The sequence below is a fragment of the Odontesthes bonariensis genome, chromosome 4 (assembly GCF_027942865.1).
Source record: "Odontesthes bonariensis isolate fOdoBon6 chromosome 4, fOdoBon6.hap1, whole genome shotgun sequence".
NCBI classification, from domain to species: domain Eukaryota; kingdom Metazoa; phylum Chordata; class Actinopteri; order Atheriniformes; family Atherinopsidae; genus Odontesthes; species Odontesthes bonariensis.
The window spans coordinates 19,549,395-19,567,578 of record NC_134509.1 but is presented as its reverse complement, the minus strand read 5'-3'; the positions used below and the strand labels follow the sequence as shown (position 1 = coordinate 19,567,578).

Below are 18,184 nucleotides of genomic sequence, written 5' to 3'. Positions count from 1 at the left end.
AGTATGACATTGTTTGGCAATGAGAAGTCGGTGGAGCAGGGGAGGTGGTGGGTGCAAGCAGAGAGCAAAAAAAAAGCAGTGACAGCAACCAAGTTTAAATGAAGTGCCCCAAATGCCAGCATCCAATTGCGAGCATCAGCTGATTACCCATTGAGCGCAGCTGGTTGCGGAGCCATAAGGGTTGGGTCGGCGTTAGCCAATAGGCAAAGGGCGCGTTGACTACGTGGTCTGCCAGAACTAACGCGGTGCTCCATTTCTTGAAAGTATTGTCGCTGTTGAAATAAATCGCTACTTCCTGTGTACTCACCAAAAGAGATCCTTTTAATTAGACACAGGAGAGGCCTTCATAGATATTCGCCCGCAGCTCATCTGTTGATCTTCTCATTTGGGAGCATTACAGAGATAAGCAGACTGAGGTTCTTTTTCGGAGGTATTTTTTCCTCACATTACCACAACTCAGACCTGAGCATCAGTTTCCTTCCATCAAAACGGAAAAGTATGTAAAGATGTCTCATGCTTTGTTGTGTAGGAGCAGGATTCAGCTGAGATCTAAGAGCTTCAGGGTGCAGCAGATTCCTGAAGTCACGAGGATGTGTCCCCTGGTGAAAACATAGGCTTTACAGAAATGGTGAGAATATATTTAAATTTTTCAAATATTCCGGGAATAAAGCTTTTGTTCAGTAAGGTTTTCAGTAAGGAGGACCTAGTCCCTCGTGTCGGCCATTATTCCCTGATGTTTAGGATTCCCTTCCTTCTGTTTTCCCATCCTGCCAAACTAAACTCCGTCTTAATTCAGGCGCCACCAGGGGCGCAACCACCTACTTTCTGAGGGGTATGCAGACGCATGACTTTTGCGTTGATTTTTCCGGTTTGAACTTCAGCGAGTTGTCTCAACCACCTCTAAATGCATCGAGTTGCGGCCATGCGATTAGCTGTTTGTGTTAACGAGCAACTGAACAGCTGAGGCTCAAGCTTCATGTAAACCTAGAAAAAGGGCTGCAAAGTGTTGCTTGTTGTCCAAGGATTCTATTAATTCATTCTTAGGCCAGAAATATACTTGCTTTTGATTATGGATACACTTGTTTATCCCAGCTGCCAGGGGTCTCAAAATTAAACAAATTAACCAAAATTACCCAAAATTTTATTTAACCTATTAGCAGAACTAGCGGAAATGTAATTTTTTCGATCCGCCACTAATTCAACTGCGACTGAAATCGAGACTCGTCAGACCTGGCAACGGGGGCCTAATCAGTTAGGCGCTGTTATTGATCATTTTATTTACACATGCACAAAAGCTGTTGAATAAAGATGATGCCTACTCGAAATTATTTTTCCCCCCATCGCTTTGGCGCCCCTATGCGCCGCATATAGTGCATACCCACTTTTTGCGCCACTGCTCTGGTTCAATGGTCTTCTTGCTCGCTATTTTTTCAAGCCAGTCTGTATGATCCCCGTTCTCAGTTATATTAACACAGAGAGCTTAATAACAATAATCCAGTGCATTCCTTCACTTCCGTTATTTACCTACAGATTGACTTTCATGTAACTTTCATTTTTCTTCCATCTTTTCAATTAATCTCTCCTTAATAAAACCGATTTGTGACATGTGGTTCTCTCTGAAAAAATAACCAAAGCTTAACTCAGTCTATCCATTATCATCCTTTATCTATACCCACTTAATCCAATTTAAGGTTAGGGGTGCTAGAGCCTATCCCAGCTGCCAAGAAGCAGAACCAACCTCGATGGATCGCCAGTCCATCACAGGGCCACACGGAGACAAACAACCATGCATACTTTAGATTTAGAATCACTGATTAACATAATATGCATGTTTTTGGATGGTGGGGATATCTGGAGAGAACATGCACGGGGAGAATGTGCAACCTCTCCAGCTGGGATTTGAACCAGGGACCCTCTTGCTGTGAGGCAACAGTGCTAACCACCACTGTTCTTTGGAAAGAAGTGACGGGCTTCGTATTGCTGTGAAAAATGAGCAAAATGGGATTTAACTGGGTGAGATTCACATTTTGAGTTTGTGGATGTGAAGATGATGATATTCAGCCCGTTTTTCTTCAACTCCATTTTGTAAATATGACAGTAATGTGTGTAATGAAAAGTCTGTTTATAATCCATGTTGCAGCCAACAGCACAAAGTTGTGATTAGAACATGCAAACTGACATTTCTGCGATCGAAATGATTAGTTCGCTCGGATCGATCAAAAGTCTGCACCTCAGAACCAAGTGAAAACCTCTTGATTATCTAATATTTCTCTAGACATTGTGAGGAGAGCTGAAAGGCTTAGATTGAGTTAGAAAAGAATTTGTGCTAAACTTAGTGAGAGGAAAAAATAGATTTAAAGAGACAATTCAATATGGATTTGGATGTCATCAACAACAATTTATGTCTCCGTGATAAACGGTTAACAGTTTTAATAATATTTGGCTGAGAGCTGACTGCACATGGCTTTCTTTTGGTCCCAATCCCAACAATCCTAAATCCACTCTGACCCATGAATCAGCTCAGAGAAACACGCCATCATAATCACAAACAGCTGGCCGACCGAACGGAGAGGGACATCAGTCAAATTTTTGTTGTACAACCAAAGACTGCAGAAAGTGTTTTTAAGGCCCTGAAAAAGTCGAAGAATTTACACAGTTTTGTTCTGAGATTTCATGTCATCGGTGCGGTGTGGAAATGAAATGAGTCTCAGCATTTCTTCATCACACTGCTTGAGGGAAAACACAGAGTAGGACCGTATATATTTAACTCCAGGGCTGCCATCTGCAACAAGGGTATGATTATGCTTGAAAGAATCAGCAGTTAATCATTTGACACCTCTAAAAAGAGCATTTCACGAAATAGAAATACAACCCATTCATGGGCAAAGGTCCAGCCAGCTCGTCTCTGGATAAAAATGGTCATTTTAGAGGAAAATTAGTATATTTGTATTCAGTTTCGTAACATTGCATAGAAAAACAACCAGTGCAGATAAAAAAAAATGCCTGCTTTGTTTCTCTGCTTCTCCATGAGCCTCGCTGTATGTAATCAGGCTGTTTTTAGGACAATCATAAGACACAAAAGATTATCTTTTTCCTGTTTTCTTCGAGCTCTTCCTTTGAAGAAGTAGCTGATGATAAGGTTGCTCATGCAGAGTGAATGTGCTGAAGCTGAACATGTGTCCACATTTTCTGCGTCATTGTACACCAAGACCAATTTCAGTTTAATGTCTCCATTCAAAGGCAGACATTCCACCCTCTCTTCTGCAAAAAGGCAAAAAGGAACTACACTCAGTGTCAAAAACACCGACCCATTAAAGACGTCACAAAAACATGGGCTGTGGTGGTGAACAGTGTTGCCTCAAAGCAAGAAGGTTCCTGGTTTGGACCTTTCTGTGTGTTTGCATGTTCTCCCCCACATGGGTACTCCAGCTTCCTCCAACCGTCCACAACGTGACTATAAAACCGACCAATGGAGAGTGCACGGTTGTTTGCTTCCCATCTGCGGTGTACAGCGGCGAGGTTAGGCTCCAGCGACCCTGAATTGGATTAAGCGGGTATAGAAAATGGATGGACGTATGTACAGGAACACTGGTTGTGCAGTCACTGGTTTTATCTCATCTGGACAAAAGCTTATTGGTTTGGTCAAATGCAACCAAGAGAGATAATGCGCTCAGTTTATCCAGAGTGAATGTAGCATGAGGACCTTTCTCAGTTAAAAGATAAGGAAAGATTGATATTATACACTAGTTTTCTTTAGCAGTTTTTCTACTTTTCTTTACTCCGTTTCAAACCCTTCTGCTTGTTTTCAGCTAAGTTTTGATGTCACTTCCTGTTTGGTTAGGTTTAGGCATTAAAATCAAGGTTTTTCCACATTCATTTACAATTAATTTATTTAGATTAACACATTAGTTTCCACACAAATATGTATCTGTTCCATAGTTCTGTCCAAGTGTGAGTGTCTCAGTAAGATATGCAAAAACGTCTCTGCAGCTAAGGGAAAAGATCATTTTAGCATTTTTCTTAAGTGATTTTAAGGAATTAACATGAAATTAACATGTCAGCGGGAGACTTAGAAGATAGGGGAGAAGTAAGACGTAAGATTTGTCTGCCTGATGTGTAAAAGCATTGTGAAATTTACTGTTAAAGGAGATTATGAACAATTATGCAGGCATTCTGTGCATAAGACAGGGTTAGGGTTAGAAAAACAGACCATGTTCGGAGAGCCAAGAAAGGCCATGCTCCAAATTTTTCTATTTTGATAATCATTCTTTCAGTTATCTAATTGTCTCGAGAATCCATCTGTTACTTTCTTGACATAACGTCTTAATATATTTTGTTAGTTCAGGCTGGTGACGGCCACCTACAGGCTGAAGCGTTGAGGAGTTGGTTAAACTTTTATCAGACATGTACAAAACACCAGAATTAGCCGTGCACGCCTTGATCTCATGTTACAGAACATCCTCAACAGTCATGACAGCGATAATGAATGATGAAATTAGGCGTTAACACAAAATCACAGATTTTTTTACTCACCATAATCCCCTCGTGATCTCAGGACACAAAAACTTGTTTTTGCATGAAAACGGGTGACTAAATGTTGTGGTTTGGAGAAAAGAAAAGGCTAACGAGGCTTCTTGTGAAAACAAGATCAATCAACTTGTACCACACAAAAACGAGATAAAGGCATCGAATCAAATAGCTGCAGGCGAAGCTGAGAGCAGCTTCTCTCACTGCTGCATGTTGGGATCTCCTTTCTCAGGCAAACTGCCTGACGAGTGCTGCAGCAGACATGGCGGAAACCTTTCATTTCATTCAAACCACCAGACCAGGCTGAATGTTTTCACATATTAATATCCTTTTTCCATCATTTCTCTTGCTTATGAGAAGATTTCACAGTACGGTCACTTTATTAGACGCAAAATAGACAATTTAATCTATTGTTATTATTATTATTATTATCATTATACAACTGATAACGTCAGCATTGATTCTATGATACTTTGTGTTTTATTTTCAAAATACTACATTAGAAATAGTTTTACAATAAAATTTTCCCTAATTCTTGGAGTTTTACATATTTTAATAAGAACAGTCTCTACATACTTCACACTGGACCTTAAAGAGAAACTTATCAAACATATTGAAGAATATATTTACTAAAAGAGGCCTAACAAGAGCTATAAGGGGTGCAAATACTATACTTTTATGTATTTATTCTAGTTCATTAAGAAAATACTTGCTAACATATTTGACGTGTCAGTTTTAATGGATAATTATATGCTGCACCCATAGTTTTTTGGCAGAAAAATGCAAGCAGTCTACTGTATGAGTTAAAGAAAGATGACACAGTTCACAGGATTATTTTCAGATTAAAATATGCATTATTTTTTTTAGCTTTAATCCAGTATTTCACCTTCTGTGCTCCCTGTCAAAGGGTTGTCAGGGCCGGCTAAGTGAGGTGGAACAGTCATGAATTTACAGCTTTAAAGTATGCAACAGGGACGCAGAATGAGATGTTAGTTCTACGACCAAGGCAAAGAGACAGTTCCCACTCAGAGCATGGAGAAAGTCTTAAAACCACGGCTGGCTCCCAACTTTTCATGGTGTCATGGAGGATTTAAGGCACTTGAGCAAGTGAAGTAGGTTTCATACTTCTGAGGTTCACAGCCTGATCCTGGGATGTTCTTTACTTCCTCTTTCTTTCTCTCTTATTCACACACAGCCCCTGTCATCCAATCACTCCACCATAAAGCGCTTGTAAATGTGCCACGGCCACACTACTGGTGACAGATGGTAAAGGCAGGATGAAAACTCCCCAAATAAAAATGTAATCCCCTGCTCACATGGACCAAAGCACAACGCACAGATTATCCCATCGGATACACCACAGCAGCTCTGCAGATCAGCACGCTTTGGGGAGATCCCTCTTTGTGTGGTCTATGAAATTATTTGAAGGCAGTGCACGTGTGTCTGAACAGCAGCTTGTGCTTTACGAGCAACTGAGGTGATTTCATGAGAAAATATCCATTTATCTAATGAGTACTTATATCTAATAAAACTATGACAGGAACGAATTGCTCCCATTTTTCATTTAAACACCAATAACATTAAAGATCTATCCATCTGAGATATTTCTGGATGATTGTGTTCTTTTACATGCTTTCAAACCAGGTTACAAAAACTTTTATAGATGTATGCCTTGCAACTGTCCAAGCACAAAAATGTGTTGACTTGGCACCATAAAGTCAGGAACATCACCTGCTTTTATGCACAGTGACAGATGCGCTTTGATGGCATCATTCCATGATACAGGAACAAACAGCCGGCTGTGTGTGCTCAGCAACTCAGAGTTTAGAATGAGACAGCCACCCAAATATTTACTGCGGTAATCATTACCTGAACATACTGACAGGAGAGGAGAGCACTGGTATATCACAACTTCCATGGCCTCAGTGCCTTGGCCCTACCTCTTTTTGGAGAGGAAAGATGCCCCTTAGGGTAGTGGCTGTAGTCCTTTAACCAGAGTATTAAGGGCAATTTGGTTCCTGGGTGACACTATTCGTTGATCCTTAAAACAAAAATGGCCCCTTACATCAGCTAAAGAGCCAAGGGGTGGGGGGGGATATTTGATGTTTTCCCCATAAACTTCCCCTCATTATTGTCTATAATAGGCTGCAATATTAAAGTGCTTCTTAAGATTACTCTCTGAGGTTCTTTGACTTCAAAACTTCTTGTGTTTTTACAGGAGGAGGGAGGATAAAGAAGGAGAGGTCTACCCAGACACCTCAAACATGAACACCTGGACAATGACCTTGGACTGGACTCATAACAGCCGTGCACTTTATAAGAAAGGTCAAAGCAGACTATCTGCTCAGGAAACTCAGGGAGGCAGGTAGCGCTCCTGAGGACCGTCTTTGAAACTGTTGTGGCATCGACCATTTTCTCTTGAGTGGTCTGCTGGAGCAGCAGCATCTCAACCGACAGGAAGAGACTCGACAAACTGATCGAGAAGGCCAGATCTGTCTTGGGTTGGCCGCTGGACTCAGTGCAGGTGGTGGGAGAGAGGAGGATGATAACAAAACTATCATCAAGGATAGACAATGTCTCCCACCCCATGCAGGACGCCATCAGTGCACCAAGCAGCTCCTTCAGCGACAGACTTCTTCCCCCCAACTGTGTGAAGGAGAGATACCGTAGTCCTTCCTTCCTGCTGCTGTCAGACCGCTTAACAATCAATCGAAATAAGGTCAAATATGCAATAATTAATGTGCAATAACCACTATTACACTGTGCAATTCACTAGCCCATGTACATCTGCTGCTATTGCTTTATCTTCATCTTTCTCCTGGGCTAAGGATCTTTCTTGCTGCTGTAACAATGTGAATTTCCCACATTGTGGGACACTAAAGGGAAATCTAATCTAATCTAAAGGACAGCCGAGGTTTTGTAGCTTGATGTCCTGCAGCATGGCTTAATACTGTGATTTTCATTCAGAAATGATTATATAGTCAGTACATGCACACTGAATCTTATTTTACGTTGAATACCTTATTTACATCATCGAGAATTTTGCATTAAAGTTGTATTTACTACTCTTTTCTTATGAAAGTGCCTCGCCTACCATCAAACATTAATCCGTAGCTGTAATAACAATCATACATATCAACATTTGCTCTCGGTGGATATAAATTCCAAGCCATCGTGCTGAAAATGAAGGAACTAGTAAAAACAACACCCGTTCTCCATTTAAGACGCCAACATTGCCTTATTTAGCTGACTTGGACTTTAAGGTATTTTCTTCATACAAAAAAACAATCAAGTTTTGGGGGAAAAAAAGCCAAATATCATTATGTTAATGTAACAATGCTGTTTGAAGAAATTTATCATATATTTACGATGTCAAACTTACTTTCTCTAATGACTGAGCGCATTTTACACATTGTGTAGGTCTAAATGACAAGTTAGTTAAGCTCTGCTGAAACCTCCATTTAACAAAGTTGTGTGTTTGTTTGCAAAGTTCAACACCGCGAAACCGCGGCAGATCAAGTTGAGTCGGACTGTGTCAGATGTTTTTCTGTTTTCTTCATATTTTCCTTTGATACTTATCACACTGAAGCAACAGTTCACTTTGTCCTGCCTGCAACAACTCATTTAAATTGCAAAATAATAACCCCCCTGTCACAATGTTCTTGGTGCTAGCATGCAACCAAACACAAAGCATCTCTGGATGCTGATTAACATGTCATTTTGCCAACATTTATGACTTTCATTCCAACATCCTCTCTTTTTTAACAGTGCAATCAAAACTATTTGTGTGGCTGACATTGTTCTTTTGATCAAAAGAAGAATGTCAATGGAAGAAAGTTCTTTGCTCGGCGGTCTGCTTGTAAAATAAAGCAGGAATTCTTTTTGGCCATCTTACACCAGGTCACATGAGGACAAGGTCTCCCCGAGTCTGTTTATTTTCCAGCCACAACTGCTCCACTCTGCAGAGCATCTCACCACAGAATTTCCTTATCTTCCAGTTAATTTGATCCTATTTGAGTAACAAGATTTCATTTAACCTGAATTAAGTCACTATTAGCGCCAGACAAAACTTTATTGTAAAGGATTTTTTTTCTCATTCAAGTCAATTGATACCACATAGGAAAAATTAGGAGTTTGTCAACAGGGTTCCAGCAAGGTGAAACGCTGTTTTCAGCCTTTTTGCTTCTGCATGTTTTACACAGAACTACAATTCACCTAAAATTTGTGTCACCTTTAAATGTTAAAGGAGAAAAAAGTGAAATTTAAAATCCAAAGATAACAACAAAAGGTAAGACAGAGAAAAAGTGAGGGATGCTCGGCACTGTTTCTTTACTGCAGTAATCTAGAATCTTATTCTTTATTCAAGATTCAAGATTCAAAGGTTTATTGTCATATGTGCAGTTAGAAACGTGTTTCCCTGAACAATGAAATTCTTTTCTTTGTTGCCCGCACTGGATGTCCAAATATATAATAATAAAAGATAAGATAAAGATAAAATAAGCATGCAACAACAGTATTCTAACAGGTTTCTTAAATAAAATAGAAATATAGAAATAAAAATATAGAAATCTAGCCTGTGCGCTACATTAGCTGTCTTTGTGCAGTAGTCAGCAGTAAAGTGGTTGTGCAAAATTGAAAGTACATTCAGGTAGTCAGTAAAAGACAGTTGCAGTAGGTGACCCCAAGTTCAGTCTTTGGCAGAGTTCAGTGATCTGATGGCAGTGGGAAAAAAAGAGTTTTTAAATCGGGTGGTTTTGCACTTCACACTCCTGAACCTCCGTCCTGAGGGCAGAAGTGAGAACAGTCCGTGCTGGGGGTGTGTGGGGTCTTTGATGATTATTCTTTATAAATGTAAGGGTGCGTCAACAGGCTGACGGATTAGTTTGGTGTTGTGACATCGGAAACATCTGGTTCAAAGAGCACCACAGGAGCTCCAACGATTAGCCAATCAGCTCCTTTAGCAGGACTAACGCTGTTGTCATCTGTACAATGCAACAAGTACAAGAAGAAAGAATTCAGGTGAGATTCTGTTTGCCAGAACCCAAAACTGCTGCAACTGCCCACCTTAACACACAGCTTCCCATTCTGCCAGGACAAAACCTTGTAGGAAGCACTGATGAAGTGCTGCAGCTCATCAGACCCTAATTCTGACTGTAAAGAACGAATTACTGTCCTCTATTTAAGAGAATGTTTATTGCCTTGTAAAATTCACATGATTCACCAGGTTATTACAGAACTCAGTGTGCATGTATAGAAAGCACATGATCATTAATCAAGCAGACTTAATCATTCTGAGTCCTGCTGCTGAGAACTCAGGCCAGGCTGTTTGTTCCCACTGTTTACTTCTGAAGCATACATCCGTCTCTGTGTGCACAAACAGGCAACGTTCCCATCTTTGTATCACGGGAAGCCAATACATTCGTAAACTTGTATGACAGTTACAACAGTTGGATTAACAAAGCGTTGCATTCTGTGCTGGTTCACATCATGTAAGGGAAAGGAAGACAAAAACAACCGCAAAGCCATTACATGAATGCATTCATCACTGTTTCCCTGCTGCAGGAATAAAACATGCAGTGCTTCATCAATGTCATCCAGTATTTCTGATGCTGCACAACACAGATGCAGTTTAAAAAAGCAGGTAAAACAATATATCATCATGACTGAGACACCACGACTCCATTCAAAACGTGTTATCAACAATCTTTTTGTAAGCCCTTGCCTTTGCATGGTCTTATACAAGTATGGCACATCGAGCCTGACGAGCGAACGTAGCGCAGGCAACTGTCTGGGTCGTGTTTTTTTGTGTTCATGAAGACTGAGCGCCGCTTTGCCCGAGGAGCTTTTATCCTGCCAGTGGTGAAAATGTGGCTGTTTCACCTCTGTCTGTTTGTGTTTCTCCTTCAGACAGGTGTGAAGGCTGTTCGAAGACACTTCAGTCTGTGTTGCATAAGCAAGGCCAGCCCCCAACTACAGAAAACGGGGGTCACTGCTGCAGAAAGAAGGGGGGATAATAGTTTAAATGTTTCCTGAATACTTTCTTGGGAATATTATTAGTGTCTTATGACTCTAAACTGCAGTACAGTCTTTGAAATATAGTCTATGGTCCTCTAATTTCAAAGCAAATAGAGTATAATTTTATTTAATGATCCCTCCCCAAAGACAGCACGCACTTAGTTCTGATTGGGCTTTATCCTAAGTTCATATGACTAACATTTTCCTATTACACACAAAATCTGGAGAGCATTCATTTTACGAAAAGCACTAATGTCTTTGAGAAATGTTAGCAAACTGAGTTATGTTCTGCTTTTGTTCAGCACAAACACGTGGTGTTCAGCATTCAGCAGATCATAAACCCGATTTGATCAGGTAGTCTCAGTGAGATTTAAGTGAAACACTCCTAATCAGACACGCACAATTAGCATGCAGACATTACACAGCGCAGGCCAGAGAGTCACAAGAAATAACAGAATGGTTTATGAGAGTGAAAAAAGTCCCAGAAATGTCACGTAGCAACGCTTCATGGTCTCCAGCGGGTAGCAAAGTATGTAGTTAAAGGTAGTTTACAGTTCATTCGACTTGAGGATGCACAGAACCCAGACAAGCTGCGTGGGGAATCCAGCATCCTGATAAAAACTTATTAAGTCCTAACATATCATGAAATGAACAACAACGATGGACTTTGGACCCTGAGTTGTTTGAAACAGCTGAGTGGTGTTGTTCAGTCGTTTGTTGATCGTGATTTATGATCAGTGGAATCAGATGATTCTGAGAAGTCAATGAAGGGAGCATCATAAAACTGTTTTTCATCAGGGCCAGTGACAGTCATCAGTTACTGAGAGTACAGCTGTGACCCGTATAAAAACAAAAACAAACACAGAGTCCTGTGGCTGCAGCCGTTTACTGAATCAATAAAACCGTAGACCTCTGAATTAACCAAAGATTTAGTTGTTCTATGAAAGAGAAAGTTTAGATATCGAAGGGTAGTTGTTTATGATCATCGCTGATTTTATGTGAGGGTACGACTGTGGAGGTTTCCATGGAGCTGAAAGAAGCTTTGACCAAAAACGAGTGTTAAATGAATCATTCGAGGCTACCTGCCATATGGTTTGACACAATTTTGTTACAACATGTCTTAACAAGACAATTTATCTGGTTAGGTTTAGGCACTAAAACAAATCGGTTAGGATTAGTTTAGCTGATGCATTGAAAACTGACAGAACAGACGCTCCTCTGGGTTACTCTAATGCTTCCAAACTAAATCACCCAATCGGACACTTTTCACGTGAAAAAAGGCCGAGCCAAACATGAGTCTATATTGGTTCAGATAGCAGAAACTCACACCAAGTGTCAAAAACCAGTTTACATGAGTCAGAAATATCGTCAGCTTACATTTTCCTCATGTCTGTATGAATAGAAACAACATTCTGTGATTTAGTCATTTAATTATTGTTTATATATGTTGAAAAGGTATGTTTACTAAAAAGGTTTATAACCCTTCTACAGTAACTGAGCTGTCAGCTGAATCGGTAACCAGGTTTTAGACACTACATGCTACATGTGGGACAGTTTGTCACCCATCTCAGGTCACTTCCAAATCCTAACCGCTGACTCGTGCACAGATTTAAAATGATTTATGTAAAACTTTCCAGATGTTTGGTTTGGAGTGTGTGTTGTCACTCACTGCAGTTAATATGATTAGAAACAAATCTAGGTTTTTTTAAAACCTATTTGTGCTTTCCGAACGGGCCGACATGAAGATAACTCAGACAGAAAATGCAATTCATCAAAACAAAAAGTAGAGTCAGTATTTATGCAGCAAAAATCAGTTTGATGCACTGAGCGTGTCTGAGTTGGAGCGAAGGGTGTCAGTGTGTGTGTGGGAGGGCTATGATCCCCACCTCTGCCGTGCTTACGTCGTCAGGCTCAGGAGTGTGTGTTGTTAGGCTCAGGAGTGTGTGTTGGTACGCTCAGGAGTGTGTGTTGGTACGCTCAGGAGTGTGTGTTGGTACGATCAGGAGTGTGTGTTGTTAGGCTCAGGAGTGTGTGTTGGTACGATCAGGAGTGTGTGTTGTTAGGCTCAGGAGTGTGTGTTGGTACGATCAGGAGTGTGTGTTGTTAGGCTCAGGAGTGTGTGTTGGTATGCTCAGGAGTGTGTGTTGTTAGGCTCAGGAGTGTGTGTTGGTATGCTCAGGAGTGTGTGTTGTTAGGCTCAGGAGTGTGTGTTGTTAGGCTCAGGAGTGTGTGTTGGTATGCTCAGGAGTGTGTGTTGTTAGGCTCAGGAGTGTGTGTTGTTAGGCTCAGGAGTGTGTGTTGGTATGCTCAGGAGTGTGTGTTGTTAGGCTCAGGAGTGTGTGTTGGTATGCTCAGGAGTGTGTGTTGGTATGCTCAGGAGTGTGTGTTGGTACGCTCAGGAGTGTGTGTTGGTATGAGGTAACAGTATGCCCTTGTGGTGCCCTCGCTGTAATATCATATGGTAAAATCTACTGTCAGCCGGCACTAATGAAAAGGCGATGATGTACAGCTGAGAGGGCCGTTCAACGCTCTCTTCATGTCTTTGTTTAAATGAGCTGTGTCACAACACATTGAAGCAAACACAACACTTTCCACATCTACATTCTGTGTCTGTCATTGGTGCAGCGAGATGATCGGGATGGAACTGCACATCTCTGACCTCTTGGTGTTATTGTTGCTATGCGAAAGCATTAAGCAGAGATGGTTTGCTTTGTCTCTGTCCACATTAAATCTGACTCTCTGAGTCAGGTGGACTTCATTTCTTAAAAAAAAAAAAACAGCAGAAATGGGCTGGAACTGAACTGCTGTTTCACGTGTGATAAGGCTCGACATCTTGTTCCCTCTCTGTGTCGGCTACAGTCTATGTCAAGCACTCCATATTTCCAGGGAATCTCACCTGAATTCACACAGATACACGATCGCTCTACATGCCGTCTCACTTCATCTGTTTGTGTTTCCTTATTTGTTGTCTGCCTGTTTGCTTTGAGTGAGCATCTGCAGCCGCTCCAACTCCTCATCGTTATGTTTGTGTCAGCAACTGCAAATGAACACCAGGCTCAAAGGCATCTGGTGATGAAGCATCCCTGAAGATGAACTTCTCTTCCTCTTTGGCACATGACCAACTGTACTCTGTGGCACTTATTAAATGATCGATTATACACCAACTCATGCTACGGGGCTGTCATGTTAAATTTGAAATTCAGACAGTTATATAAATGCTTGTTAGTGTGTGTAGTGTTATTCAAACTACACTGGCCTGTTTGAGTGTAAAGTGCAACTGCAGAGGGTGCTCCTGACATTTATTCAAACACATGTTGAATTCAGCATAGACTCTGGCATCGACTCTCTGTTCTGAAGTACCAGGATTGTGGAGGATTTTTGGGGAGATTTGTGCATAATCCGCGATAGCGAAGAAACGACAGGTGCACGGTATCTTTTACTGTTGCTTGTTTTTAATTCATTTGAATTATTTTCTTTGTTTCTCTTTATATTCTTTTATGTATTTTTAATGCTTCTTCCACTCCCCGCTGCAATGCTTTTATTTTATGTAAAGCACTTTGAATTGTTTTGTCCATGAAATGTGCCATTCAAATAAAGAAAAAAGAAAAAAAGAGGGATGTATTGGCAGAAATTAGATAAAATTCAAAACTATGTTTCACCAAGAGTAAAATACTATGAGAATAACAATCCAAGAGGTTTTCTAACCTTCCAGTATCTGCAGATATCGTGAGTCCTCTGAATCCACGATGACAAACCAAACACTGGTTCAAGAGTTGAGAGGTATTCAGTCGGTTGCAATCTGCTACTTCACCACTAGATGTCTCTAATTCCTGCACACTGCTCCTCTCAGTTCTTTTCTTATGAACAATGTCTGGACCAGCAACAACCCAGCGGACTGCTATTCTCCTCAGAAATATACTTATTCTGTATAAATCATGAAAATACTGATGATTGATTTGATTCTGGGAAATTCCTGCCACAACTTCAAAGTCCAAATTCAAATTGTGCTACTCGAATGCCTTGCTTTGCTTGACCAGAATGATTATTTGTTCATCAAATACTATTTTTCTGCAAACTGTCTGTTCAATTAATTCTATAACAGCATGATAAAACAAGCACTGCAGTTCATATGATTAGAAACAAATCTAGGTTTTTTTAAAACCTATTTGTGCTTTCCGAACGGGCCGACATGAAGATAACTCAGACAGAAAATGCAATTCATCACCACAAAAAGTAGAGTCAGTATTTATGCAACAAAAATCAGTTTGATGCACTGAGCGTGTCTGAGTTGGAGCGAAGGGTGTCAGTGTGTGTGTGGGAGGGCTATGATCCCCACCTCTGCCGTGCTTACGTCTCAAGATCTCTCGTTTCCACATCAAATCAACCCGTGCACAACGCTGGTCTAACAAACTGCACGCAGAGCCCCACAAACACACCCCGTCCTTTTATCACCGAGCAGCTGCCAGTGACGTCGCCTGGTCCTCATCCCAATCAGCCATCCTCTCCCACTGATACCATCACCATCACCATGGGAACTGTTGCACACATTATGGGCGGTCGTCAAGGCAACCTGGCTGAATAATGGTCCTCATGTCTCACGTGCCGCCTTGCCTGAGTCACTTGTTCTTTGCTGTGTTCCTGTTCGCTGAGAGGATGTGTTTGAAGAAAAGAAGGGGGGGCAAAAGGGCAATTGTTATCATCCCGGTGACAGCTCAATCTTACACTGTACCCCCGGGCCACAACTCTGTCCTCCAGTCCAGATGCAACCGTGGGATCGGGATGGGAAGAGTGGAGGTGGATTGTTTTCCATCTTACGTGATCAGATTACACATGGAGCAGAACGGCAAGGCAGGGATATTAAGTCTGGCTTCAGAAAACTCGGTTTATCATTTCATTTTTGATTAAGCCCTCACACAATTTACTTGTGCTTTAAACTTGTAAACACCTGTCTCACTTCATTATATTTCCTCAAATGTATGCAAAGCAGGCAACAAAGTGATCACAATTACCATATGAATATTACCCTTGCACACTGCATAGGTTTGATGTATGTTTCCAGTCCGGTACACTTTACTACACTGAAACTCTGAAACTGAAAAGTTTTCCATTCTCAAGTTAGACGATCAAGGATAAACGAGCAGGCGGAATTCAAGTGATTATTTTAATCAACTGTAAAGCAAATTAGTTCCAACGTCAGCCCAGGCAGATCCTGCGTCATGGGCTTTGGTGGTGTTCTGTTTGGATTGCCATACTTTTTGTTCTCTGTTCTTCATCACTACCTTTACTCACCTTCATGTTCTTGTGTGATTTATTTCTCCAGTGTCAAGCTCCCTGTTTTTTTCACCCTCTTTCAGACCCATTTGTGAGTCTGAATCTGGGTCTTTCACTATGACAGACCAATGGGGACAACATGCTTTATTAGTCTTTTAGTCTTACCTTGAAGAGCACAATACTGTTAACGCCTCACTTAAACTGCTTTATTAATTATATTTATTGGTTTTATACTGATCAGCCAAAACAGAGTGGGTTGTCAATGCTCTGACGAGTCAGGATGTGGACATCTAAGGGCGTCCTGGAGAGTCTATTGTGTGTATTTTGGGGGCTTACTTCCCACAGCCATTTGGTCCCATCAGACTGACATCTGGGGAAATTAGAGCTCACATGAACACAGCACACCGTTTGTCCTTTTCAGTACAGTTTTACAGTTCAACACTAAGAATATTTAAAGGCCAGACCTGTTCGTAGTATTTAATTAAATTAAACTGCTGGTTTCACTAAACAAACAAACTGGAGGTAAAAAGGTCCAGTTGAAACTGTTTTTTTATTGGCCTTTTTTTCCCCCCACGTTTGACCTTAGATGATGATCATTCCATATTCTGTGGTTTCTTAAGCTTTGGTATGAAAATGATGACAGTTTTAGTTCCTTTATTGGGTATAGTGTGTGTATTTTATTATTTCTGCTGATCTGAGCTGCTGAATCTTGGAAGGAGTTTTTAAATCTTCCATTTCCTGGTTCAATGTCTAAATAAAAACAAACATGGCAACGACGCAAACATGAGGAATGCAAATATGAGTATGAATATAATCTCCCAGTAAACATCTTCTGTCATTAACTGCTGGTTCAGCATCTCCTAACACTGTTAGCTCGTGATTTCCGTGTGATGACCAGAACTTGTGAGTGCTTATGATATTTCTGCGCTTTTATGCTCTTTTTGATACGTATTTTTGATGTAAACCACTTTAACAAACTTCACCTCCACGCACCTGCCACCAACCCGACGGCAGGCCCGCATCCTGCAGCCCGGCCCGGGAGCTGTTCCTCAGCACCACCGCACAGCTCATCCCGGAGCAGCAGCCGCGGGAGAAAGTGAATTATTCAGCAACGAGTCTGCCCTCTGACTTCAGTGATTAAGTTCATCACTCTGCACGATGACGCAGAAGCCGCTGCATTATTTAGTTACTGACCTTTCTGGGAGTTTCGGAGTCTGTGAAAGCCTTGCTGTTGTCCTCTTTGTAGCGTCGATATTCCGGACACATTGTTTCCCATGACCGGATGCTGACAATGACTCTCGGCGGCTTCGACTCTGTTCTGATGAGGCTGATGGTGGCAGCTCGTTCAGACGGATCCCTCAGAACCAAAAAAAAAAAAAAAAAGACGGACTCTTCCCTTCACATGTACACAATGACGTCCTCCAGTCCTCCATCCACCAAAGCGGAAGAGGCAGCGGGCACACAGGTGTGTGGAGTCAGGAGCAGCGGGAGCAGAACAGCTGAATCCTGAGTAATTTGATGGCTGATTAATCCGCTTCAGGGAGCTCAGAGTGTCCTCATCCTGATGCCGACATCATTTTTATTAGTCTGTCTGATAAAAAAAACAGTGCAGGAAGTCAAAATAAAGCATTTCTAACGATGATTGCTTTCTGAAATAAAACCGCAACTTGGTGTACTTTATCTCAATGTTCGGATTTATGAAGTGGAAGCGGTTGAAGTAGAAAAATGAAAGTGGAACGGGAGAAACGGCAGATGTGCAGGCCGAGAGCTATCATCTAACAGGTGGAAGGAGCTCAGCCCGCAGCTCATGCAGTCTGTTGAAACACACAAACGCATAATGAGGGCTATGTCATGGCACATTAACTGTGTAAAGCTGCCATCTAGTGTAAACCAACAATAAACATCAAGACAATAGAAGGACTTTGGGTTTCAAGCCTTTGTATCTAATTTAATCAAGTCTGAACAGAGGCCAAAAGTCACAGCATTTTGACCCAAACCATCCCCCAGATCATGAACCAGCCTCTTCTTTGTGAGAAGGAAAAGAAAGGGAGTGAGATAATTTGAGTTTTGGATTTTTTTCATTAGCGGAAGAACTTCTTTGTAAAATTGTTGTGAAATGATTAACTGGATGGAAGTTCCAGTTGATCGTTTTGCTTTAGCAGGGAACCTACTGACTGACCGTCTGATCAGGAAACAAATTGACCTTTTCGGCTCCTCATTCCAGCTGAGCCTGAGAAATGTTGGTGCTGGATTTGGACTTTCATTTCAAACAGCTGTTCTGAAACTGCTTTTTTCACCTGAGAAATATTTCAGGAGAAGAGCTGACCATAATTGAAACTTTATTTAAGTTGTGGAAGCGTAACGGTATTGA

At 41.2% G+C, this 18,184-nt stretch overlaps 1 protein-coding gene across 1 annotated transcript in view; it reads right to left on the bottom strand.

The window, feature by feature from the left end:
* neurl1aa (neuralized E3 ubiquitin protein ligase 1Aa) overlaps positions 1–17,577 on the bottom strand; it is an 85,421-nt gene extending 67,844 nt beyond the window's left edge. The window contains exon 1 of the mRNA XM_075463345.1: positions 17,008–17,577. Coding sequence (XP_075319460.1) covers positions 17,008–17,089 — 82 coding nt within the window. The 5' untranslated portion in view covers positions 17,090–17,577. The remainder of the gene's footprint in view (positions 1–17,007) is intronic.
* Positions 17,578–18,184: the final 607 nt, after the last annotated feature.